This window comes from Notechis scutatus, chromosome 3 (genome assembly GCF_049901735.1).
Source record: "Notechis scutatus isolate UNSWTSFEM ecotype Mainland chromosome 3, rNotScu1.2, whole genome shotgun sequence".
Classification (NCBI taxonomy): domain Eukaryota; kingdom Metazoa; phylum Chordata; class Lepidosauria; order Squamata; family Elapidae; genus Notechis; species Notechis scutatus.
The window spans coordinates 157,728,085-157,753,689 of record NC_142011.1 but is presented as its reverse complement, the minus strand read 5'-3'; the positions used below and the strand labels follow the sequence as shown (position 1 = coordinate 157,753,689).

Sequence of the window (25,605 nt, the reverse complement as noted above, 5' to 3'; positions counted from 1 at the left end):
CATTTGCGTGGCTGGGGGACAGCCTTTTCATGGTTAGTGTTCCTGAGACATATCAGAAAGTACACAGTTGACCTTTTTGAACTGTATTTTGGGAGGAATTTTTGGTTTAAAAGTGAAAAAATGGAAAATTACACTGTTGAATTGCTTTTCGTAAACTGTGACAGTGCAAACATAGGGGTTCAGGGGATAAAAAGATGAATAAGCAGTAATGCAACAATATCACTGATTTCAAATCACACAGCAGACCATCTTCGAACCAACTATAATTCAAGTATGAAAAAGACAGTAGCACTAATTTGTTGAGGTAGGTAGGAGTGTGTTGTGTGCATTTATTAAAATATAAACCAATGCATAGAAAAATGCTTTCTTAGATAGGGTGATACAAAGTCCTTAACTGCTATTCATAGATTTTGATCTCCAAGCACTTTACACTCCTTGTTTTTTCTTCTATGCCATCATTCCAGGTTTTCAGGGCCCTTTTTTTATTATGGCGACCAAAACTGGACACAGTGTTCCAGATGTGGTATGGCAGTGCATCATGAAACAGTCCTATCACTTTTAGTAATCTTGACACTATATCTGTTGATGCACACCAAAACTGCATTGATTCTCTTGGCAGCTATGATACATTGCTGGCTCATGTTTAATCTGACAGTCTTTTCAATCTTTTCACAAATACTACTGTGAAGCAGATACTGTCTTTTTTGAACTCGTGCATTTTACATTTCTCACAACTGAACAACGTTTTGTTGGATAAGAGCCAGTGTTCTAAATTATCATGATCATTTTGAGCCTATCTTTGGGGTGTTAGCTGTCCCCACCTCCGAGTCTGTATTATCTTATGATTATTATTTTATGAACATCCCTCATTTATGAAGGTGATGAAGAATAGTGGACCCAAGATAGAATCCTAAGGCACTGCATACCTCCGCTCCATGTGGACGCAGACCTGTTAAGGTCCACATACTAGCTATATTTATTCAGCCAGGTGTGATGATGGGACTATCTATCCCACACTGTTCTAGTTTATCAAAAAGGCGGCTGTAGTCTGCTTTATCAAATAACTCATTAAAGTTTGAGTCTACTATATGTATAGCATTCCTTGGTCCAGTAAGCTAGTAATTTTGTCAACGAAAAGAATAAGATCTTAACAAAATCATGCTGGTTCCTGACATACCCATGTTTGTTTTTTAAGTGCTAACAAGACTTGATTGTCTTTTGCAAGATTTCCCAAGAAATTGATGTGAAGCTCAATGGTCTGTAGTTCCCTGTGTCCACTTTTTTCCTTTTTTAAAATACTGACACAGGCTCTTCTCCACTCTTCTGGCATGTCTCCTATTCTCTAGGATTTCTCAAAGACTTCAGGAAATTTCTCTGACACCTGCTGGTTCATTTAACACCCTGAGATGTAATCCATCCCATCCAGGATATCTTTATATAATGATGGAAACATTTTGGGTTACTTTGCTGTGTATTTTTGCCAATTTTTTTGGAAAGGTACACACATTGTTGTGCTGCTGGTTCCTTAGAAGGTCGTTAATCACAATAAAGACCTACTGATAAGCTGGGTCAATTTCAAATCACTTTCTGATTCTGTGGAAGCCCAACTTAATTATTTTCACTTATAATCTTTCTTGTCTGAGTGTCTCTGAATTTACAGGATGATCTAAATCTCGGATGTCAAACTCACGGCATCATATTGCCATCACATGATGTTTCACAGCGTTTTTCTCTTTGCGGAGCTGGGATGAGTGTGGCCTGCACGTGATGCATCCAGCTCACGGGCCACCAGTTTGACACCCCTTCTCTAAATTTTCCAGCATGCTTTTGCAATCATGTGGAAACATATTGCTATTATTTCTAAAAGAACAGTGTGAAAATAAATAATTTATAATGATGAAGAACATGATTGATTATACAGAATTATATAAACCAAACATATAAAAGTGTAGATAATTCATCATCTACATTAGGTAAATGAAGCATGATCAATACTGTTTCCCTGTTTCCCATTTTGTAGTTCATTTACTACCCTGTTTCTCCAACAATACGGCCTCCCCAATAGGAAGTCCCAGTGCATGTTTTATAGGCATGAAATGAAATTGAAGCCCCTCCCCAAATTAAGGCCTATGTTAAAAAATGCAAAATGGGGGGGAAGTAGCAAAATTCCTTAGAAACTTTTGTTACATCCATAGGTGGCCTGACCTGATGAAGTTCGATCTAGGTTAATTCCCGCCCCGCCCGGCGGGGGGTTTTATTGAACTATTATGCACCTGAGCCATTGTTGGAAAAAAAGTAAGCCGGCCTTATTTTGAGCCACGGTGCCTAGTTGGTTTGACTTTTGATTTAAGTGGGTTCATAAGGGGGCAGAAGTGGGAGGGAGAAAAATTGTGTATCTGCTGTGACCGAGAGACTATATTCTTTTTGACTATTATGCATGAACTATTGTTGAAAATGTATATAAAGTTGTTATTAAATATTACTAAGCAAATATTAAATGGCTTGTATCAGTATCTTCACCAATGTAAATAATTTTATGTGAATGCTAGCTGTATTTTATCTAAAAAATAAAATGAAGTTCCAATCAAATTTGCTTATTGGAAAAAGAATGTAAAAGGTCTTAAAGTGAGTCTAATAAATTACCAAAAATGTTCTGAGTATTGTTTCTGAAAAAGCATTTAGTATACAGAATATTGTTTTATTGAGCACTTGGTATCATGGTGTAGAAAAATATTCTGTTAACTTTATAAAAGATTACATCATACAATTCTTTAGGAGCTGTGGAATATATCTGAAAGAAGATGAAATGGCTTACCAATTTTCTATATTAAACAATGTTTTCTGCTAATAAAAAGTGCAATTAGATCCTCCAAAATCAATGCTGGATAATCAAATGAAATTAGAAAAATATTTATCTTTGTTTCTGAAAATAAGAAAAAATGTTTCTATGAAAGAAAATAACCCTTAGTAATTAGCAAAGTAATTGGATGATTATTGCATACCTAGAAATTATAGTAGAAAAAATATATTGCCGGTGACCAAGATTATTTTCTCCCAAGGGTCACTGTCTTAATTAAGTGTACACTAAAGCAGATGTACAGTGAGACTTTGAACATAATACTAAGCATGTCCCAAGGCTGCTAAGTTGGCTATTCCTAAATGGATTTTAATGACTGTTATGCCTTAGGCTTTGTGCTAATGAAGCTTTTGTTGTAAGTTGAAAAGAGAGAGAGAAGAGAGAGAGAGGGAGGGAGAGAGACTCTACCCTTGTGAGAGATTTATTTGTGTATTAGAGTCCTCTTTGTTTATCTTTGTTGCTAGTTTAGCACAACAAGCTGCTGTGTCCCTATTGCAAAATAATTTCCTTCTTTGAACAAATCCATGTACACAGCATGGCGAGATGCAAGTGTTAGAGCCATAAGGGTATATTCAGTCTCCTCAACAAAATGTGATTATCATGGGACTAAGGTTGTTTATTTGAGCTCTCGGTGTACAGATTTTTATTTTACATTATGTTTAATGTTGTGTTAAGCAAATAATCTTGAGAGATAGCATTAACATTTAGAATGATTATTTATTTTTCTGATGAGAATGCCTAAACTGATGCCTGTATTATCTTATATCCTGTTTTAATGTTCATTCCATTCTGTTCATATTACCATATAATTTAGTCAAATTCCTATCCACATTAATACTGCAGATGTTTGAAACAATTGGATAAAGTTGAAAAGTTAAAGCAGTTTTTATTTTATTTTAAGCTATTCTCAGCTAAATAACTACCAAAGAAAAAATTGAAGAAATAACACAAAATACTTGTATGATTCCACTTTCCTTAAAACTGTCAGTGATAGTTACCTTTGAAATTATTTCATAATTATTAAAATAAATTCTACTGTTTATAAGAGTAAGTTTCTACATTCTCCATTAATGCCAAGCAAGAGAAACTCCTACACGAATAACAACAATCTGTTTGTTTTGGATTATGGCACTTTTAAATAAAAAACAAAAAGTTAATTCCTGTGAATTGCATGTAATGCTGTTTTTTTAGAAAGCTGGTGTAAACAGTCATACAAAGATACTAGCTTAATCAATTTTCCAGTCAGAGAGTAGAATATGATACTGTATAGCCAAAAATAGACTGCTAAAGAAAACCCTAAAGAGGATTAGAAAGACAGGTTCAAAACACAAATTTGACAAAGTGCATTCAAAAATTCTGCAAAATTGAACTTTAGGATAATTTTTTAAATTATTGAAGATAGAATATATTTCATGTGCCATTTTTTTAAAAATTTTGAACCAACTTGCTCCTAGTTATGAGAAGGAACTGTACTAGAGATATTTATAACTGCATCACTTCTTACAAAATTCCTGACTATATTCATTACTCAAGGATTCAACTTGAGACTGAAAAAGTTTAGTGGCAGTACTAAAATATATTTTCCAGCAAGTCTATATTAGGAAAATTCATGGCTCCATTTCCTTCACTATATTTATCAAACCTCTTAGTCCAGAGTTAAATAGTAGTTGGTTGCCATTGTCTACATGATTTGAGATAGTTTGTTGCATGAACTTAAGCTTATGAGAATCAATTAAAGAGCTGTTTCCAAACATTTGAATAGTTATCTTATAAATGATGGAACAAATGACTTTATGTTATAAGAAAAAAAAGATGTAAGACTAATCACTAGGTTAATCACTGAGGTTATGAGCTGTTCAATAGTGGAACAGAGATTTTTTTAAAGGAAGTAAACCGTGATTAGAGGTTTTTAAGTAGAACCTATCAATTCTTGCCCAGTAATGGATTTCCTGTACTGGCAAGGTGTTGGATTAAGTGATTTTCCAGCCTGATCATAAAATGTAATCCTGTGACTTCAGAAGTGTACATTTCTGAATAAAAAATAGACAGCATGCATCTTTCCTGGCAAAACTTCATGGGTTTTAAAAGTAAAAAAAAATAAAAGCATTTCTAGAATTGCATTCCTTTATTCTAATACCAGTTTTTTTTGTTGCACTGATCATATTGTATTGATTTTCAAATATTGAAGTTTTCCCCATCTGTCCCTATAAACCTGTGTGATCAGTTCCACCTCTTTATATAGTTTTTGTTGGGACATTCTTCTTCTGAATATTTTTACCTGCATTAAGTATTGATATCCTTCCTAAAACTAAAAGCTTTCTGTTCAAGCCTACTTCTGAACATATTATTTTCAGGTTTTCATACAGTATTGTGCTTTCAAGTATATGTTTCCATCCATTCCAGTGAATTTTTTTTTTCCTTTTGGACACATTAAAAGTGATAATTTTGTGATAAATTGGGAATAGTTCCACCCCAAGACTTTTGACACCAGTGTTTAGGAAATCTCATGTTATGTTTCCTTATTTTACCCATTCTTCTCACATCGACAAGAGACACAGTAGCTTGGTGGTTAGGATACTGAGTATTAGACCATTAAAAGTTTACAGCTTGGCAGTTTGAGACCCAAGTTCCAAGAGATGTAATGAGCTCCTATCAGTTGTCAGTCTCAACTAGTGGGGTAAAACCAGCAGGTACACCTCTTTTTTTACCTTTTCTCACATCAACTGCTAGAATATGTGGTAGAATCAATGCATTTTTATGTTCTTCATTTAACATATTTATTTAATTCTCATAACCAGTTTTAAAGCAATTGCTGTCTCTGTTTCCTCAATCAATCAATCAAATGTTTATTGTCAATGCACAACATGTGTACAATGAAATTGAAATGAGTCTCCTTGGTGCTGGCCCTGCAAGTCTATCATATTAAACCTAATTGTGGTGTTTATGTTGCCTTCAGAAGTCTGACAGGCCACAGATAAAAGCTATTTTTCAGCCTATTTGTTCGGCTGGCTATGCTTCTATATCTCCTGCCCGATGGTAGGAGAGTAAAGAGGTGCTGACCAGGCTGTAAATCATCCCTGAGGATTTTCCTCACTGCTGAGGCAGTGGGTCCTGGCTATCTCGTCCAGTGGTGTCAATAAGCTATGTTTCTTATTTTCGTGTATAGGCCTTTTAACTTTCAACTTTTGCTATTTTTCTCAATAATTTTTCTTCTGTGCTTAGATTTACACTTCAAAAAAACACACAAAGTGCATTTCATGTAGTTAGTTTACATAATTTATCATCATCATCAAACTTTATTTGGTCAAAAACCAGCTTGTTATGTAACTTATAACTTTGTGATTTCATTCTAGTTCATTTTCACAATTGCATAATTGACATTTATAGGTCGGTCTCAATTTACATAATTTACATAAATAGATTTACATAGATGGCATAAAATGTAAATTATGTAATTATACAAATTACACCTGTGTAAATTCAAATCTAAAAGATATTTGTTTTGAATGTATAAACATTTCCCTATTGTCTATTAAATCAAGATTGAGGACAAATGTATACAGCCTTGTCCCATTGATCAGAAAGTAAAATAGGCTGGTGGAAAAAGTTATATCTTCAAGCTAAATTATGGGGAAGAGACCTTTGTAGTCGCTATGAAGACCTAAAATTGGTAAAATGTCGTGGAAGATCTCAAAACCATGCTTCTAGCATTCTACTATAAACAAAGGATGCATTTTACTTTCTTTGCATCCTTATTGCCTAGCAGCTAAACTGATTGAAGGTTTATTGTTTTAGATATTCTACAAATTCAGGAAAATATAATTAGTGGACTTGTCCACCTGTGTGATACATCCTTATCCACCTTGTATTATAATCCTGTTCCTGAGAATGTTGCCCTTCATAAATGCTAAATGTGACCTCAGAGAACAAAATATTGCCCATCCTTCTATTAATTTTCAAGTCTACCTTTATTTTTTGTTTCATTTCTTGTTTGTGCTTTATAGATTTTCATTTGCAAACATTCTAGGTAGTTTTTGTTTCATTTCTTGTTGTGCTTTGTAGATTTTCATTTGCAAACATTCTAGGTAGTTTAACGAAATTTAATTTCCCAGGCAGTTTAGTTATTGTTGTTTTATTTTGTGACAAGTCTTTTGTGATGTTGGCTCTATTCTGGTGTCATTTTTTATATATTGTATTTTTCAATATTTTTTTACCTTTAAAGTGCATATATCTCTTTTTATGATTGTCATATTACATAAGAATTCAAAATTAAATTTAAGGGAATTAAACTTAACCCAAAGGTGCTTTTCAAAACACAATTAAACTGAATCAGAGTGCAAATGGGTGTGGAACCTTTTTGGGACTGCTGAAAGGACTGTATTGTAGACAGAGGATAGGTGATGTCACATCCCTCCCCCTTTGTTGAGAGAGGGCTGTTCAACTTTAATAGATTGCCTCTTTGACCCCTCTTTCAAACCACCGATCCTGTCTATCCAGAATGTGGACTTTGCTGTCTTCAAAAGAGTGGCCTTTGTCTTTCAGATGCAGATGGATTACTGAATCTTGTTCTGATGGGTTTTTTCTCCTATGTTGTGCCATGCATTTGTGAAGTTGTTCTTTTGTTTCACAATGGACAGATCTGCACATGTCTCACTGCACTGCACAGCATATATCACATTGCTCAGTTTGTGTTTTATCCTTGGAGTGGATAAGCTTCTGCCTTATTCTTGGGTTTAAAGTGTGTAAATATTTTGTGTTGAAAAGCCTCCTGAGCTTTTCAGATATTCCTGCAACGTATAGAATGACAACGTTGCTTCGTTTGTTGTTTTCTTCTTTCCTTTCATTCCCCACCATTCAGCCAGAACTGAAGAAGCTTCTTGGATGAGAAGCGAAACGTCTTCAAAGAAAAAACCAAGAAAGTCCAATTGCCTTTTGAAAAGCACCTTTGGGACAACCATGACCTGGATGATTGAGAATCTCCATAGGCAGAATTAAACTTAAGTTAGTAAGAATTTGGGATTAAAGTTTCAAAGCAAATATATCATGGCATGTGGCAAACATTTAGAACTTTTTTAAAAAAAATCTGATACTGGAAATAAATAATTCCCTGAAATGTAACTGCGGTGATAAAGGTTTTAAAAACAAGGATCTAAAATTGTCACTTCATGCTGTTGGGATGAGCACTATATAAATAAAATAAATAAAGAAATAAATAAAATTCCATTAAATTAAGAAAACTTTATCGTCATTAACAATTTAAATTGTAAACTAATTAAGTACTTTATATTTCCCTTAGAGTATTTTTTAAATTCAGTTTTAAATGTAATACTCTGATTTTAAATACTTATGAACAAATCATTAGTGAAACTTTTACTTCAATTAAGGCTTATTTGAAAATAGAACTGTAACTTACATTAAGACACAGCTATCATTGTAATTAAAATTAATGTACAATAAACTAACATTTGTAGCAGAATTTTGTGCTGGAAAAAGGCAGATTGTATTTTTACACAAAACTTTATAATATTTGTAAAAAAAATAAACCATCATCCAAATATTCTTTCATTATTATGCTCTTTTGAATAAAATGTTTCACTATTTTCATTTTCTGTACATTTTTAAAAATATATGTCATATATGCTTTGAGGCAAGCAAAGTAATTTTGGAAGTGATAATATAATAACATTCTTGGAGCCCCCTGAGCCAATGAATAATACGAAATATGAAAATAACATTCTTTTTTTTTTTTAACGGGCATTTATTTTCTCCCCTTTCCACTTCCTTTTCCAACAACATTACATTTAAAATAGCATCTTACATTCTAATACCCATTCATGACTCAGGGAAAAGTTAAATTCTAACTGGGAATTGTGATACATCAAATCTATAATTAAAACAGTCTTTATCCAAATTGAACTAGTAAAATCATCACCAAGTACATTACATTCTAAAGATTATACATGAAATTCATAAAGTAATATTGCAGCAATTTAAAGTATCTCTCTATTTAAAACATAGATATACCTAATATAACTTTTAATAGAAATTTTAATAAAAAACTTTTCTTTTTTGAAATAAAAGTTAAAATAACATTTGAGAGGCAATATCCTAGAAGGCTCCTTTTAAAAGTGCTACATGATTGTTTGCATAGAGTCTCGAAGTGCAAGTCCTGCTTAAATGTTTTAACAATAGTGGAATGATTATTTAAATACTTTATAAAATATATTATTAAATTTCCAATTTTCAGGAATTCTTTGAACATGCAAAACACCTCTGGGATGATGAAGGAGTAAAGGCATGCTTTGAGAGATCAAATGAATATCAACTGATCGACTGTGCACAATAGTAAGTACCACTTCTAGGAAAATCCTTTTAAAATTGTGTTCTGTGTTTTATTACCGGAAGCCAGTGGAAATATGCATGAAGTGTTCCTGTGTCTGGGGTTCTGTCTTCAAAGACAAAAGAAAATATTTTCCATTGTAATTTTGTCTGGATCATTCATTGGACTAAAAAGTCTATTAACCTCCTTTGTTAATAATTAACATTACTGATACTAGCAGTAAATAAATTGTAATGTGTTTTTTTTTACATAATATAGTTTCAATTTTCAGTTATAACACTCTTCAAAGTCCTTGCATTTAAATAAGATTGTATATGATTTGGTTTCTTTTCTTTCAGCTGATTTGAAATTTTAATTTGTATAGGAAGGCATGTTAGTTTATAAAAGAGGATTCATGATGGATAGAAAAATCTGCAGTCCATCAAGATACTTTACTTTATCACATGTACTTTACACATCTAATAAAAACATGGATGGAAAAACATTTCCTTCTAAATAAGAAAATTAGGCAGTTTCATTTTATTGAACACTGGAAAATATCTAATACAACATATAATTCATATAATATAGTGCAACATCCAATCCTTCATCCTTCATCCCCATCACCCAAAACTAGGCACACATGCCCAGGGGTGGGTTTCTACTTTTAGAGGGGAAAATAACAAAAAACGTACAATAATGTGATTGCATAAAGATGTACTTTCTTAAACTAATACTTTGTTGAAGTTTTAGTTTCTCTTGTCTCAGAGATGAAAAACAAATATAAAAATCTCATTAAAAAAGTAAATTTTCCATGATATTATTGTCGTCACTTTTGTTGTTGCTAATTACTGCCAGAACTAGCTGATGTGGTTTAAACTAAAATAAGCATAAACTAGTGATTTATGCTTGTTTAAGTCTCATTGTTATGACTAAAATAATGGATTGTTTGCATAGCTCTATGAATACTTTTTAAGATACAGTATATTATCCCCTACTATTAATATTACTGTAAGGTAGTATACTTTCTTAAAATCTTAGGTTCATTAGGATTACGCTGTTTTGTAGCTATTGTGAATACCAGAGATTTAAAATTGCTCACAGTTTCTAGGAGTGTTGGCTATTCTCACTTGTTGCTCAACTATTTAGTTAACAATCTATAGATGTACTGTAGGGATTAAAAAGATATAAGCATTTTAACACTTTCCATTTCCCTACGTAATGGTGAAAAACATTGTTTTGCCTTGGTTCTACCAATTTTCTGGAACTGTCTTTTTAATTTTTTATATTTAATATAACCAACCGGGGAGAGCTATTCTATGCCCAGGATTCATAAACTGCTCTAAAATCAGGATAATAAGAATACATCCTAATGCAGCTATGCATATGCCTCTAAAAATGGCCCATCTTTTCTTTTTCCTTTTATCTCTTATTTAGATTAATCGATACAGATGATCTCTTATTCTGAGAATTTACATTCACCATTGGGAAAGTGATCCATGGTCTTGTATCTTCTTCCTCTTTGGAAAGAGAACAAAAGATTCACTCATTTTTCCTTATCTCTTGGTTAGCAACATCTATGGAAATTTTAAGCATGGTACAAATGCTAAGAGGCCGGAAGTCTCTTAAATTATTTTTAAAACTATTGATCCAAAAATCTTGAAGCCTGGCTTTTTCTAAATTGTTTTGTTGTGTTTCAAGAAAATGTGCCTGTAACTTTGTGTTTGAAAAGATTGTATGACATTTGCAAGCAAAGTGTAAGATCCAATGTTTTATCATTAAAAGGCAGAGCTGTGAGAAACATTAATAAGCATTCTCTTTTTGTATGTAACTGACAGTGTAGAACTCTAAAATAGCAAGGTGTACACCAAACAATTGGATTTGTAGAGGTAGTTGCTAGGCTCTTGTCTATCAAGGTTTTTTGACTAAAGAGAGTTTGAATGAGAGTTTAACTAAAGATGATTGAATTTTAAAGAGGAGTCATCTTTTATTTATCCAATGCTGTTGGCTGGATTACTTTCACAATCTGAAAGTAATTTGCATAAAACAGTAAGGTGTAACAGTAAGTTTCTACCTACAAAACCGATATTTAGTGCTGGATTGGATACCCAGAAATGGAATAATAACAGTTGAACTACAGTTAGAGGTACTTTTTAAGAAAGCCACACATGCTGCTATTGGAGCTGTCTTATTTTTCTTCTTAAGCAACATGTACTCATGCAAAAAGCAACAAAAAATGTGTCAGCTCTCCCAGATAAACTAGAGCCAGGAAACCCAACTAAATCTACTTTATTATACTACATTAATAAAGCCTTTGAAGTTGAAGGTACAAATTTTCCACCTTCACTTTTAACTAGCTGATCAATTAGGGTAGTTGGTTAGTTTGTTTCTCTGACTGTTAAACGACTGCAGGCTCCTGCCTCTCTTATCTGAGAGTTCCTTAAGCAGCATCTCATTCCCTCATTACTCAAGGTCTCCATACATTACACCAGGGATCCCCAACCTTTTCGACGCCGCGCCCGGTTCCGCGTCACCGGTTCGCGTCAGCTGGGCGCCGCCATCTTTTTGACGAAAAATCACTTCCGGTGACGTCACGGAGTGATTTTCGTCAAAAATGCAGCGCCAGCGCTTCTGGTGAGCTTTTTCGGGTAGAAATGGCTTTCTACCCGAAAAGCTCACCAGCGCTGGCGCCGCCATCTTTTTGACGAAAAATTGCTTTTTTACCAAAAAGATGGCGGGCGCCAGCAACCAGCGGCCCGGTAAGGCTTGTTCCGCGGCCCGGTACCGGTCCGCGGACCGGCGGTTGGGGACCCCTGCATTACACCACAGAATGATACATCTAACAAAAAGAGATTGTGTTTTTTTCCTGTATCCCAATTTCTATCTCATAACTTTTCTGGCTTGACCCTTCCTCTGCAGATCCCTTGAGGGTCAGGGGCCCTTGAGAACAGATTGGTTTTCTTGGAGCCAGAGGGAGGAATTGCTGGAATTATATTTCCTCTTGCGCAAAAAGAAGATTGTTCTCAACTGTATAGAAAGCTTTACTTCTCCTTTATGGCCTCTGTGATTCACACTGTTGGGAATCTGCACCTGAGTAAAACTTATGAAAGAAAAAACTCAGCTGAATATTTTGGTTGGAACCCAGACCTATTTCTCCCAACAACAACCCTGTAAAATGGGCTGGGCTGACAAAGAATGACTGATCCAACCAGTCATGATTACGGCAGGACTAGAACTCATGGTTTCCTGATTTCTAGACTGGTGACTTAACTGTTAGACCAAACTGGTTCTTTGTGCTTATTGGATTCTCCCCCTCTCCAAAAAACTCTTGACTAGGATTAAGGATCTACTTTTGGAAGGAACATTTCTTTTTACTCTAGTCAGATGATAGAGCAATATGCAAAAACTCAATTGTACAAATTTATTATACTGAGGCTAGATCTTGATCCCCACACCAGGGATATGGTCTTTATATTTGCCCCTTGAAGATATGCCAGCTCACAGCAAGTAAATTAAAGAAATTATTTCCCTGCACACCTTCCAGATCTTGCCTATCTTTAATTATAAAAATGGATTTATTCTATTGGAAACAAAATTCTCTGGTTTGAAGACATAATTATCCATTTCTTAGCCCATTTGGTCCAATCATTGTTTAGATCTATTGCAATCTCAGCAAGTGCTTTCCTAATGTATCCTTACCCAGTTTGACATCAGCTTCAGACAGGATATTCTGCAAGGCACCTACCTATCTGAGTGTGCCAATGCAGTAGGATCTCTGCTGTGGTGAAAGAGAATTTTCCATTGTTCCCAAAAGGCTTTGGAATATTTCCTATGTTTGAATGACTAGAGAGGCAGCCAGAAATGTCCCTGCTCTTTCTGTCAAACTTTCCTAAAATGTTTATTCTCTATATTTAATATGATATACTACGCATACTGTATCGCTTCAAGGATAACTCCTTAAAAGGCAACTTTCAACAATGTAATAGAAAGCATCACACAACCTGTAAAAAACAACAAAATTATATAAGCAACAGTTCAGCTAAAAGATAATCTCATAAATCATATCAGTACATCCACATTAATATTGATCATAAAAGGCCTGCTAAATAAATATTTTCTAAACAAAGTTGAATACCGACTGAGACAGAGATAAATTCTGGATCTCCTAAGGAGGGGGGATTCTGTTATTTTTAACAGCTGTTGCAGAAAATACCTCCTTAATACTTTGCACATCTATATTTCAATCTTATTCAAAGAATATTGGGACAAATGTACCAAAGTGAAATGAAGAGAAAGCCTTTATAGTATCTAGTTTTCAGATACTGGAAATATTATCTAGCTGTTTAAGGATGGAACTGGAACAAATTCAAAAGTGGAAGGTAAATTTTATATTCCCAGCTCTGAGATAAATAAAGTGAGATCTAGTAAGTGGTGTGTATGATTTTGAACATAGCATTCACCTTGCATAGCGCCCTTAAATATTTAATTTAAATTGAACAACAAAAAATAGCAAAATGAATGTATGGACTGAATTAAAACTCATTATACATATAAATTCATAAATTGCTTGATTGTTTAACTATTAAATGGTTGGTTGTTTCCTTGCTTGCTTGGTTGAGTGCCATCCTGCAATTGAATCACCTTGCTGCTGTCCATCCTCTTAATCTTTTACCTTCCACTTTTGAATTTGTTCCAGTTCCATCCTTAAACAGCTAGATAATATTTCCAGTATCTGAAAACTAGATGCTATAAAGGCTTTCTCTTCATTTCACTTTGAGACTATTCATTATAATGTCCATGCCAGGATCTTTGGACACATTAGCATGGTACACATTTAAGAACTTTATCTTGTACATCTGTATTTGCAAGTTACTAATGAAGACCAGATTCCATCATCATGACAGGTGCATTGTATTCTTGCATTGAATACTCCGTAAGCATATTTTAGAAAGCAATCACACGGCCACTCCTTTGATAATGGAAAGAAGGAGAAAGATAACCAGGCTGCATGCCTTCTGCCATGAGAGCTAAAATCCAGTTGATTGATAAACTGAACAGCAACCTAATTTTGTCTGAAAAATTGCCAATTTAGATTTTGGATGACAAAACTTTTGCAGGTTTTTTTTTTTGTATGGGCTATCTATTTATTAACTTTTGAACTTCTGCTTTAGAAAAAGGTTTGTTTTTTAAATTTCTAATAACTGTCTATATAATTTGTATTATTTTAGTTAGCAATAAAGTATAACAGTTACAGGAAATGTTGTTGTGATAAGTGCATGTTGTGTTTTAATACGAGTTTGCTGTGATATGATTTGCAATATATGTGACTGGTTTTGTTTTCACAGTGTAGACTTCTACCAACTTTAATATCCTATATCCTCCCCATTTCTATTCATTTCAAGCCGCAGAAGAGGGCATTGCAGGAAAAGGGTTTATGTGTCCCACTTTCTTTTTTATTGCTCACTTTCAGTACGGTATAAGTTACTTCTACTTCTGAATTGTGCAGAAACAAGGTAGAAGAAAAGTTGTGAGACATCAGAGATCTCCTAATCCTTGCAATGCTCCTTCCTGCTGTTGCAATGCTGTTGGGATGGGAAGTAAAGAAAGCCAGTCCTTAAGCCCTGCAGCAGAAGGGCTAGTCTGCATAGCCACTGCATTAAAACCCTCAAGCAGTTTAATTTATAGCATTCAGTGTATTACAACAATACAATGTTGGTCCTATTTTTATATGCATTCTGAATAATGTATAGCAAATAAGAATCAAACAATTTAAGAATCATTTCAGAAGAGACAGAGAAAATGTGTTTAAATATATATTAGAGATATCTTTAATGATTCCTGCTTTTGTGCCATAATCAGCTGCATTGCATCAACTAGCAGGAACTAATGTTTACCTTCTAGTATTACAAACTGGGGTTTTTTTTTCTTTCCCTGCATATGAACATATGCCAAAAATTTTTGCAGTAGGAACATCAGAAAACCAGAATATTCCATGTGAACAGATATTTATTTTAATCTTAATACTGTGGGAGTCTGCTAAATTTGTTTTTTATGTGGCAGTACCACAGATATAAATCTTCATATTGTTTGCACAAGGACAAAGGTTAATGATTTGACTTAGAAACCAAAAATATCTCTTCGACTAAAATATGGTTCATATACTACTGCGTTTACCTGGCAGAAAGACAACCCTGAATGAAGACTGTTCCTACCAAAACAAATCTATATTACCTTGTCCTTAATACATCCACAATTTTCCCATTTCTAAGTTAAAGAATTTGAAAAACAAACCCTTATCTTCCTTCCATACAAATACAGTAAATACAGTTAAGAAAACTAACTTTCCTCAAAATCTAGACTGCTTATCAATACACACTTCATCTTTTAAGAGCATAATTTGGGCTTCTGGATGAGGTCAATTATATTTCTTCAAAACTATATTTTTATCAGAAAACTCCATAAATATCATCTATTTGTTATACTCCCGTAATTCCATTCCCCCCCCCCCCTTTTTTACTTCTAACTATATGTCAAGGAATAAAATTCAGGTCAGCTATCCAGTTCCTTACATTAATGCTAAGAATTACATCTTGAAAAAAAATTATGCAAGGTTTTGAAATCTGTATTTACCCAACCCTGTGTGAAATTTATAGCTTGGGGCACATATTATCTCTTCGGTCTTGTGTCTATAAATATTTTGTACATTATCTAATACTTAAAGAATGTCAAGCAACTGATAAATATGTATAAAAATATACGTCTGGTTACCATTTATATTCTCATGATTTCTAACCCTTTAAAACAAGCTGAACATGGTAATCATTTTGGTGCAAAGTATGTTCATTGCTTAAATAGCTTTAAAATCAGAATACTTTTGACTAGTAACTGCTGATATTACCAAAGGACAGGAAACATTGCTATTGTTGTAACAGTTTCTACACAGGTGGGCCATTTAAGGATTGGAAGTACAGGTATGAAGTATTCAACTGTGAAGTGGACAAAGATGCTTCAGAGCTGGAGTGAGCACCAGCTTCTTAAAAGGAGCCACCCATTTTCCTGGGCTTATATGGTTGTTGTGAGGATTTGGAGAACATACACAATTGAGTTAAGGAGGTAGAAACAGAGTGCAATCTTGGGTCACCAAGTCCTTAAACTCCCAACATATATTTCCTAAGCCTGTGCAGCAACTATGGTAGGCCAGAAAAAAACATGGCTCCAATAAAACCTTTTCTTGTTTTAGATCTAAATACTGCACACCACTTGTATGAATTTGGGGATCTCCTGGACTTGCAGATACTGCTCAGAGAACAGAAGGTTGCCATGGCCTGAAGGGCCTTTTCACAATTGTGCATTTTTCTCAACAAGAGAGAGCCCCTTTCTCATGCCCTAGTCATCTCATAATAAACTCTACATGGGGCTGCCTCCTAAGACATCTAGATTCACTTAACAACCATGGTAATTAGCTGAACAAGTGCTGTAAAAAAAGGACGTAAAATCAAGTCAGTGATACCCCACTTTATGGTTGTCATGACTTACAACCGTAATGGGCATAAGTCAGAGATCACCTGTAATTGAATTCAATTGCCTACAAAATAAGGTACTGATTTAATAAAAATTGTCTCCCATTTGCATATATTAACATTTTCTCTCTCGTATATATGCCCCTTTCTGGGGGGGGGGTGTCTGGTGGAGCTCACAGGGACTTGGGAGAGCCCCTAACTAAGACTCTGTGGGGCTTGGAGAGCCCCCAATAACCTCAGAAAGACAAGCAGCAAGGGAAAGTTCTTAATAGGCTTAATTGAACTTCTGGACATTCAGCCAAGAGCATTTCACACCTTGTAAAAATGTTGCAAGCTAGATAAACAATCCAGTCAGCGCTTGCAAGGGAGAGTCATTGAGAAAATCAGATAACATAGCCACTAGCCTCTGAGGGGATTAATTCCCAAATAATAAGAATCACATAACTCACCAGAAACTCCACTAAGACTCCAACATCCCTCTCACAGTCACTGCTATTAAGCCTGTTTCACCCAATATTTTATTTAAGTTCTAAATGCACAAATAATAGACAACTTTTTGGTATATATCTTTTTTTAGATAATTAGGGCAAAAAAGCAACATCGAGTTGGCCACACTCACTTAGTCACATGACCACCTAGCCACACCCACCTGGTCACATGAATACCTGATTACAGGACCACTTAGCCATGACCACCCAGCCACATGACCACCCAGCCAATCATTAGGGCAGAGAGCCCATTACTAAAAAATTTGAAGCCCGCCCCTGCCCCTTTCCCCTTAGAAATGCACACCATTGAATACTCCTTTGAGCAGAAACAGCCAGAATAAGAAGAAAAAAATAAGCTAAGGATGGGGTTTAAAGTAATATGAAAAGGGTAGTAAATAAGGGGGGGAAAAGCTTGGAAAAAATTAGGGGAAGGGAAGAAAAGAGACAAAAGTTATGTTAAGATATTACAAAATAGTTGAATTTAACCATGGAAGCAATAGGGATTAGTCACCCCATAAATTGGATGACAACAGCTAATAGCATTCTTAGATGCTTATTTTCAAAAGCATTTGTGCTATAGTTGTTTGTAGCCATTTGTTCCTTTTCAACAGTAATTATTTGAAGAAAATCCTCATCTTTCTAGCAAGTAAATAGAATAATGTCAACCAACTGGCATTTCTAAGTCTGATGTTTATATCTGTGAATAAAAATTTATGACTGCTTTCATACTGATCTTTCAGATGTCTTAGTACTATCTCCCTACATGATCCAAGCACATGGATCATGTTCCTATTTTGTTTAAATTACAAGCAAGAAAAATACACAGGAGAAGCTTCCTAGAACACTTTCCCCAAATTTAGTAGCCACACTATTGACTGGGAATTATACAATTTGTAGTCCCAACACATTGAACGCTCATTTCCTCTGGTTGTGGGAAGACTACAAGCTGTCTTCATTTCACAGTGATAATTGGAACTGGAAACTCTGTCACTAAGCGATGTGGTTGCAAACTGTAACACTATGTGATTGCGCCCTAGTACAACATCATTTGCAGCAGTTCCGGTGCCATCCATTTCCCGTTGACCTTGTTTCTCAGAAACCAGCAGTGAAGTCAAAAACGCTAATCATGTCATCACAGGACATTGCAACCATCAGAATTGCAAGCTGGTCACCAGGCGTCCAAATCGTGATCACGTGTCTCCAAAGATGCTGCAATGCCACTACTACAAGGATCCATCATAAGTTCCCTTCATTCAGTATGATCCTAACTTCAAACAGTTGCTGAATGAGTAGTCATTTATCCAGGACTACCTGTACTTTAGTACCTCTGTAGTCAGTCCAAAAAAAAAAACAGGCTTTCCTTGTTGCCAAATTGGGGACATGTCCTTATAGATGTGGCCATATATCAAGAGGAAAATGAGAGGGGGGGGAGAAGGAGAGAGAGTGAGTTTCAAAGCATTCAAATTATGATTTAACAGGCTGGGAATTTTGGTGCAGTAAGTAACACCAACAGAAACTGAGAAAAGGCTCTGAAAATCAGGCATATTGTAGTGGGAATATCATGCCTGGGTATGATGATCGACAGCATATTTCTGATAGGGTGGGGGGCACTTTTACATGAAACAAATAATGGGCAGATTTAATAGAAATTCATGTGAGGAGGTTGATGTCTTCTAAAATAAAAATAAAAACTTGTGAAGGAATATAATAGTTTCCTTAAATAGCTTTTCCTTGAGTCCTTTGCATAGTCCATCTTTTCCCTTTTTTCAACCATTGAAATTTGTTTTTGATAAAGAATTTCTTTCCACAAGGTTCTAGGTCTCTCCATATTTCTAAATGAGTAACTACATAGGTTTCTGGTTAGTACCTGCCAGTTAATGTAATCAAGTGATACAATTTCAAAGTGAAGGCTATATACCCTGAAATTTCTCTCTCTAGGCTATTTAAATATTAAATTTTAATGTCTGCGTTTCAAAATGATGGTATTTTCTCAATTCATGGAACAAAATTAATGAAATATATAAACTTTGGGTCGCTTTCATACATTGGTTTGAAACAAAAAAAAAAGTTTCAATAAAAACGGATCAATTTTTAAGTGGTTCTTGGGAAGCAAAATCCCTTTAAGGCCTCTGTTAACCTTGCCACTTCATGTGAACTGTTTGGAATACTGAATGATTCTAATCATTTGCCCACAGATTATGTCATCTATTATAGTTCATGTAGTGTTCTCTGCCCTCTGCAGGCTGTTTCAGTCATAATCAAAAGGCGGTTAACAAAAGACTCACAGTATTTTAAACAGGTATTTTCTGAGTTTTTCTAGAGGCAAGTTAAGTTTTAAAAAAAGATCTGCCACTTAAAACAGGGTGTTGCTTATAAAAATTACTGTTGAGCTGTCAGCTGTCATCTATGATTTATATATTTAAAAAAAATCTACAGTTCCAAGCTTCAAGCTAATTGAGTAAAAATTGTCATTAATATAGCATGTTTAAAAGTGCTGGAAATTGATGGATTTATCTCCATTTTTGGAAGATTGTCACATTTCTCTGAGATATTGAAGAAACTACTGGTGTACTTCATTCTAATTTGTCAAGAAAGATGGTCCAGCTTTAGCTATGTGATGTTCTATCTAGACAGTAGCTCAGAAACTTCCGTTTTCCTGCCATTGAGGCCTGTTTTGTCCTAGCTGGTGGCAGAAAAACTGCTCTTGGATTTGCCTTTTGGTTTATACAACATTATTCTTCAAAAGCAATCAAGCAGTTAACATTTTGCAATCAATTTGCACTCAGTCCAAGAAAATAGAACAAGGAAGAGGGAAAACATAGAAAACTAAGAAACATCTAGCCTTTACCAAATCCTTCATATTATTATGTAATGAGTTTCATAACAAAGGATATAGTCACTGCGAGACATAGTTCTGCTGTGAACTTCCTTTTAAAAATAATATTAAGAAAGCACTAACAATCTGAAGATATGTTTACTAGCGTTTGAATGTTGTGGTGTATATAACAACAGCTCCCAAAGAAGTAGTTGTTTAATAGTTCTTTTTAAAATTTCTTGAATGTAAAAAAGTTGCTAAGATACATATAATTTCAGAATCCAGAGTATTCATGTTGAATGCAGTGTGATCATTTTAGAAGAACAAAATAATTGACTACTCTACTCCTTCATTTCACAGAATGTAACCATTTATTTTATTTTTAAATGAGTGGATCAAAATCAATATTCTGAGTTGTCTGCCTACATAAGACAACATTTAGAGATAGCTTGTCAAAAAAAGTGTCTGCTGTATTTCCTAGGCAACTTGGTTAAAGATACTTATAAATCTAAAGATAGATTATAATATCAGTAACCAAGAATACATTTCATTCTAGTTTTTAAATAATTAACGGTACTTAAGCCTTGTTTGGTTATTTGTTAAATTTGTTTGCCACCAATTTTGGTGCAAGACAACTCTACCTGGCTTACAACACTTGAATAAAACACTCTCTCTCTCTCTCTCTCTCACACACACACACACACACACACACACACACACTCTATCACATTAAAATTGCAATAAAGTGCAAGGGATAACTAAAGATGGGGAGAAAAGGGGTAGAATATATGGGGGGGAGGTGGCAACTGCTATTAGTCTATCAACCACCTCCAGTGTGATATTACTGTTTTGGGGCCCCAGATCTTCAGGATGTTGCAAAAAGCAGAAGGGTGGGAGCCAATCTCATCTCGGGGCAAGATGTCCCTTTTCTGATTGTTATTTAGTATTTTGGAAATTACTTGAAGTTTTATTTTTTTACGTTAGTTTTAATACTTATGTTTTTATTTCTGATAATCCGTACTGAAAATTTGCTGTTTAATAGGGAGAAATAAGATTTTAGAGATGAGTTTATACAACTGGGATGAAATATGGAATGAAGAGATGCTTGCTTTTATTTTACGATATAGTGGTAAATTCTTAGTGTTGATTATACTTTCTGGGGATAAAAAGGGAGGTTTTCTTTTTCTTTTTCTGCACTTTTTAATTTTGAATGTATTCTTCATTTGTATAATTTTACTAGTATAATATAATCTTTAAAAAAATATAGGAGAGTTTTTCTTGTTAGCACAAAATACAAAGGAATTACAATATCTGAGGGGCTGCCACAAAGAAGAGAGGGTCAACCTATTCTCCAAAGCACTTGAAGGCAGGACTAGAAGCAATAGATGGAAAGTAATCAAGAAGAGAGCCAACCTTAGAACTATAGGAGAAATTTCCTGACAGTCAATTGGAACAACTTGCCTCCTAAAGTTGCAAGCGCTCCAACACAGGAAGTTTTTAAGGAGAGATTGGACAATCATTTGTCTGAAATGGCACAGGGTCTCCCGTTTGAGCAGGGGGTTGGACTAAGAGACCTCCAGTTCTCTGGTCCCTTCCAACTCTTTTTTTTTTGTTTTGTTTTTTTAAGGAAAACACCAGAGGTACATGTGAAGAAGAGTTTCCCCTTTGGTAGAGAGGATTAATTCGTATATATCTACCATGAAAATTGTTTCAGAATAATGTTTTTCTAGATTTTATTCAACCCAGAAGCACCCCAGTGCTTCTGACTCAAGTGCAAAAACAAAAACAAAAAATTGTGTTGACTACGAATCCACTTTCTTTCCTTTTTTTTTTTCTTTCCTGATGTCTTTTTAAAAATAACAGGTTGTAGAGATGGTATATCTGCATGAGATTATAAAAATAAAGATTGCCGTGCTTGTAAGGGGGAGGGTCGTCTAACAGTTATAGTGAGCAACAGAATTTCTGTGAACCCCCCCAAGAAAAAAAAAATGGCACAAAGACGTCAAAGAATATTCAGAACCTGCCTGGCTTCTAGTGAAAAAGTGTATTTCATAGCAGAGCTTCAGATTGCTGGGCTTTACAAAATGGTGTCAGAAAGAGCAGTTTGAGTAGTTCGACATTTTCATTGCTATTGAGTCTCAATGTGGCATGAAGGATGGTGTTTCTTCATTAGTGAATTTTTTTCCCTAACATTTACCCCACAAGTGCACTAATTGCTTTGTTTTTAATCAAGTGACTATTGGTCCATTGGTTGCAATAGAAATTAACTAATCAGCTTATCCAAACCTGAGATCATAGGCTAAGAAAGAATGACTGACCCAAGTTCACCCAGCTTTCATATGAAAGGCAGGACTAGAATTTACAATCAATCTCTTTTTTCTAGCCTGATGTTTTAACCACTAGACCAGAGTAGACATGTTATTATCTAACAAGTGCCCCCTACATACTGTCTAGGCAGTGTTCCAAATGTCTCTAAGAAACTGACATCTATTCCCAATTGTAATTGATTTTCATTTATTCTTCAAATACCTGGATGCTAAAATCCCCCCCCCCCCCGCACCTTGTGACACGCTGTTAAACTGTTAATTTGATAAAATACTAGAACATTCTTTCCTGCTCAGTGCTGTACTGTTCATTAAGTCTTATTATCCATCTTATTGCCATGGTAATAGTTTTTGCATACTTAGGTAAATCAGATTCACAGCTGATCCTACTAGTTCTTACATCTCCTCTAAGAAATTTATCACAGTACCACTTCCCTGATGGACCTATATCTTTTGTGAGAATAATATATTTCTCTAGAATCCCTAGATTAGAAAGTAAGAGTCATTCGTAAAAATTTATCTGAATAGTATTTAAAAAAAAACATCAGCACCCAGGAAGATATTGATTGGTTGCATCAACATAGATACATAATCTGTCAGTGTAAAAAAAAACTCCTTAGTATAACATATGTCAAGTAAAACTGTTTTTATTATTTATTATGTTTGTCCATTTTGGCTGCAACCTTATTGCTCTTAATCTATAAAAGTATGAATGGAGATGGAACTGCAGTTTTTGACCGTTTTCAATGTTGGGTTTTTATGGTTAAAAATGTATGTTTTCTTTCAGCTTCCTAGAAAGACTAGACAGTGTCAGTCTGCCTGATTACACGCCCACAGATCAGGTGAGTAAAATGGAGTAACAAATGTGAACTAGTGTGAGAGCCAGCTTTAATAAATTATATGAATTCAAGCAGGCTTAAATTGGGAAATATGTTGAATTCAATGATCTTTTTATTCATTTATCCCAGCCATAGTTTAACAAGTCATATGTTGTTCCCTTATTGTGTGTCAAGTTGTTTTTGATATTGAGGAAAGGTTTAAGAGGTTTGTGGAGTGGAATTTTGGGATGAAAAGAAAACCAGGTATTCTATGAACAAAGAGTGAAATAATTCTGCAGGTGCCTATCACATTACAATTCTGTGTAATATTTAAATAATTGTCCAGAATTATGTTTGATTTGAATTCATACAGTAATATGTGCTCACTGTGTTAGTTATATGAAATTGTTGATATATCACGTTTCTTCGCAGGCCAAATATGCTGCATTAAAATGGAAAATTTCACAGACCCAATTGTTTTTCATTTCCAGGATCTCTTAAGATGCAGGGTTTTGACTTCTGGGATTTTTGAGACAAGATTCCAAGTAGACAAAGTAAATTTTCAGTAAGTAATAATGATCTTTAATTTGTGTCATGTTTTATAAAACAGTGGAAACAATTAAATGCAGACATAGTTAACTTTTTTTAATTCCAAGGTTTTCTTTTAAGAAATTGCTCATTTATGGCATTCAGGGTAATAGATCAAGACAAGATGTCCAGGATGTTTCTAACATAGGACATTATTTAACATTTGCTAAGTATTTTTATTTGATGTATTAGTCTGTGGACCTTAAATTTAGTATAGAAGATTAGTATAGTACAGAAAATTAATATAAAAACTAATGTTTCTATTAGTTCATATATAATGAGTTAAAGAACAGGAATGTATTAATTGATAGAGCCAATTTAATGGACAACTTTAAAATTTCACTAAATAAGAAAGCTCTTTCATAAATAATATAGTGCACACAGAATATTGTTACTATTATTCCTATTCTTTTGGCTGTAATAAGCTTTTTCTTACCTAATAATTTTAATATCAAAGCTGCCAGTTCATTTTTATGTAGAATATTCTCAAGGATAGTTACTTCTAAGGATTATATTATTATATATTAATAATTGTTGCTCATATCATTCTTTTTTTTTTTTTATAAATAAATTTTATTAAATTTACAATTAAAAACATATCGACATTACATACACAAAAGGGAAAAAAACAAAAAAAAAGAACACTCGGTCTTACAAACTGGAAAGAAAAGAGAAGAAGAGATGTAAAAGAAAGAAAGAAACAAAGGAAGAGAAAGAGAAAAAAGAAAAAAAAAGATGCGTTTAAAAACAGACAATATAAGGATATTGCTCATATCATTCTAATAAGATTGAATACATTGCAAAGTTTCTGAAATTGTTCCTTACACATGGAAACCCCTCTCTATAAGTTGGTTTGCCCAATTCTTTTTATTTAACTTTGAATATTGCTTTAGAATTGCTGTTACATTTGTACTCAGCCACACTAATCCCCTCTATTTTCAGCTGAGCAAATCAACACTAAATGGACACCTATTATTTAGTCTGCCCTTTCCTAAATTTGACCAAAACGTAGCCTTACCTATATTTTGGTCAAATGAGAATTAACTAAAATTTGACAGCAGATATTACAAAAGAATGTTCCATTTTGCTTTCATGCAGTATTTATTGCATTTTCATTTCCATTTGCAAAAGTAAGTGTACATTAAGCAGATGTGATTTTCTTTGTACATTCACAAAGAATAATAGCCTCTGGCTTTCCAACAGCATGTTTGATGTAGGTGGTCAGAGAGATGAAAGAAGAAAATGGATCCAATGCTTTAATGGTAAGAAATGTTTTCACATTCTGTATTTGGTCTGAATGCTTGTTGTTTATTTCTTAAAGTAAATATGTATTATTTTTTATTTATCGGGGCTTATTGTGTCATCCTTTATAAAATCTCATAATTTTGTTTATATGTATAGTTACATTGCATTTATCATCATACATGGGAAGCATAGGTGTTTCTGATTAAGTGTTACTCTTTATGTTCTATCTATGGTATGTTTTTCCTTAGATGTCACAGCTATTATCTTCGTTGTGGCCTGTAGCAGCTACAATATGGTCATAAGAGAAGACAACAACACAAACAGATTGCGCGAGTCCTTAGATCTCTTCAAAAGCATCTGGAACAATAGGCAAGATACCTGCATAAATGAGCTGCATTGGTTTGGTAAAAATGTATCTAGGATGGGTGGAGGATTTTTGTAAAAAATATGTTAGAACAAATCAAGATGCCTATTCTGATTTTAATAATTATTGCAATCTTCAGATAAGTACCTGGTTTTCGTAGCATCATTATAAACAGAGGCTGATGAGATGAGACTTAATGGGCTTCCCACTCTAAAGCAGTTTGGACAATTGACTCAATGTACAGTGATTGCATCAATTTATATTGTT

At 34.3% G+C, this 25,605-nt stretch overlaps 1 protein-coding gene across 2 annotated transcripts in view; it reads left to right on the top strand.

Annotated features, from left to right (window-relative positions):
* Positions 1 to 25,605, top strand: part of GNAL (G protein subunit alpha L) — a 105,304-nt gene that overhangs the window by 76,484 nt on the left and 3,215 nt on the right. For both annotated transcript variants that reach the window (XM_087961499.1, XM_026671936.2), the window contains exons 5-9: positions 9,105 to 9,202; positions 23,111 to 23,165; positions 23,633 to 23,706; positions 24,933 to 24,991; positions 25,223 to 25,343. In XM_087961499.1, the coding sequence (XP_087817625.1) occupies positions 9,105 to 9,202; positions 23,111 to 23,165; positions 23,633 to 23,706; positions 24,933 to 24,991; positions 25,223 to 25,343 (407 nt within the window). The remainder of the gene's footprint in view (positions 1 to 9,104; positions 9,203 to 23,110; positions 23,166 to 23,632; positions 23,707 to 24,932; positions 24,992 to 25,222; positions 25,344 to 25,605) is intronic.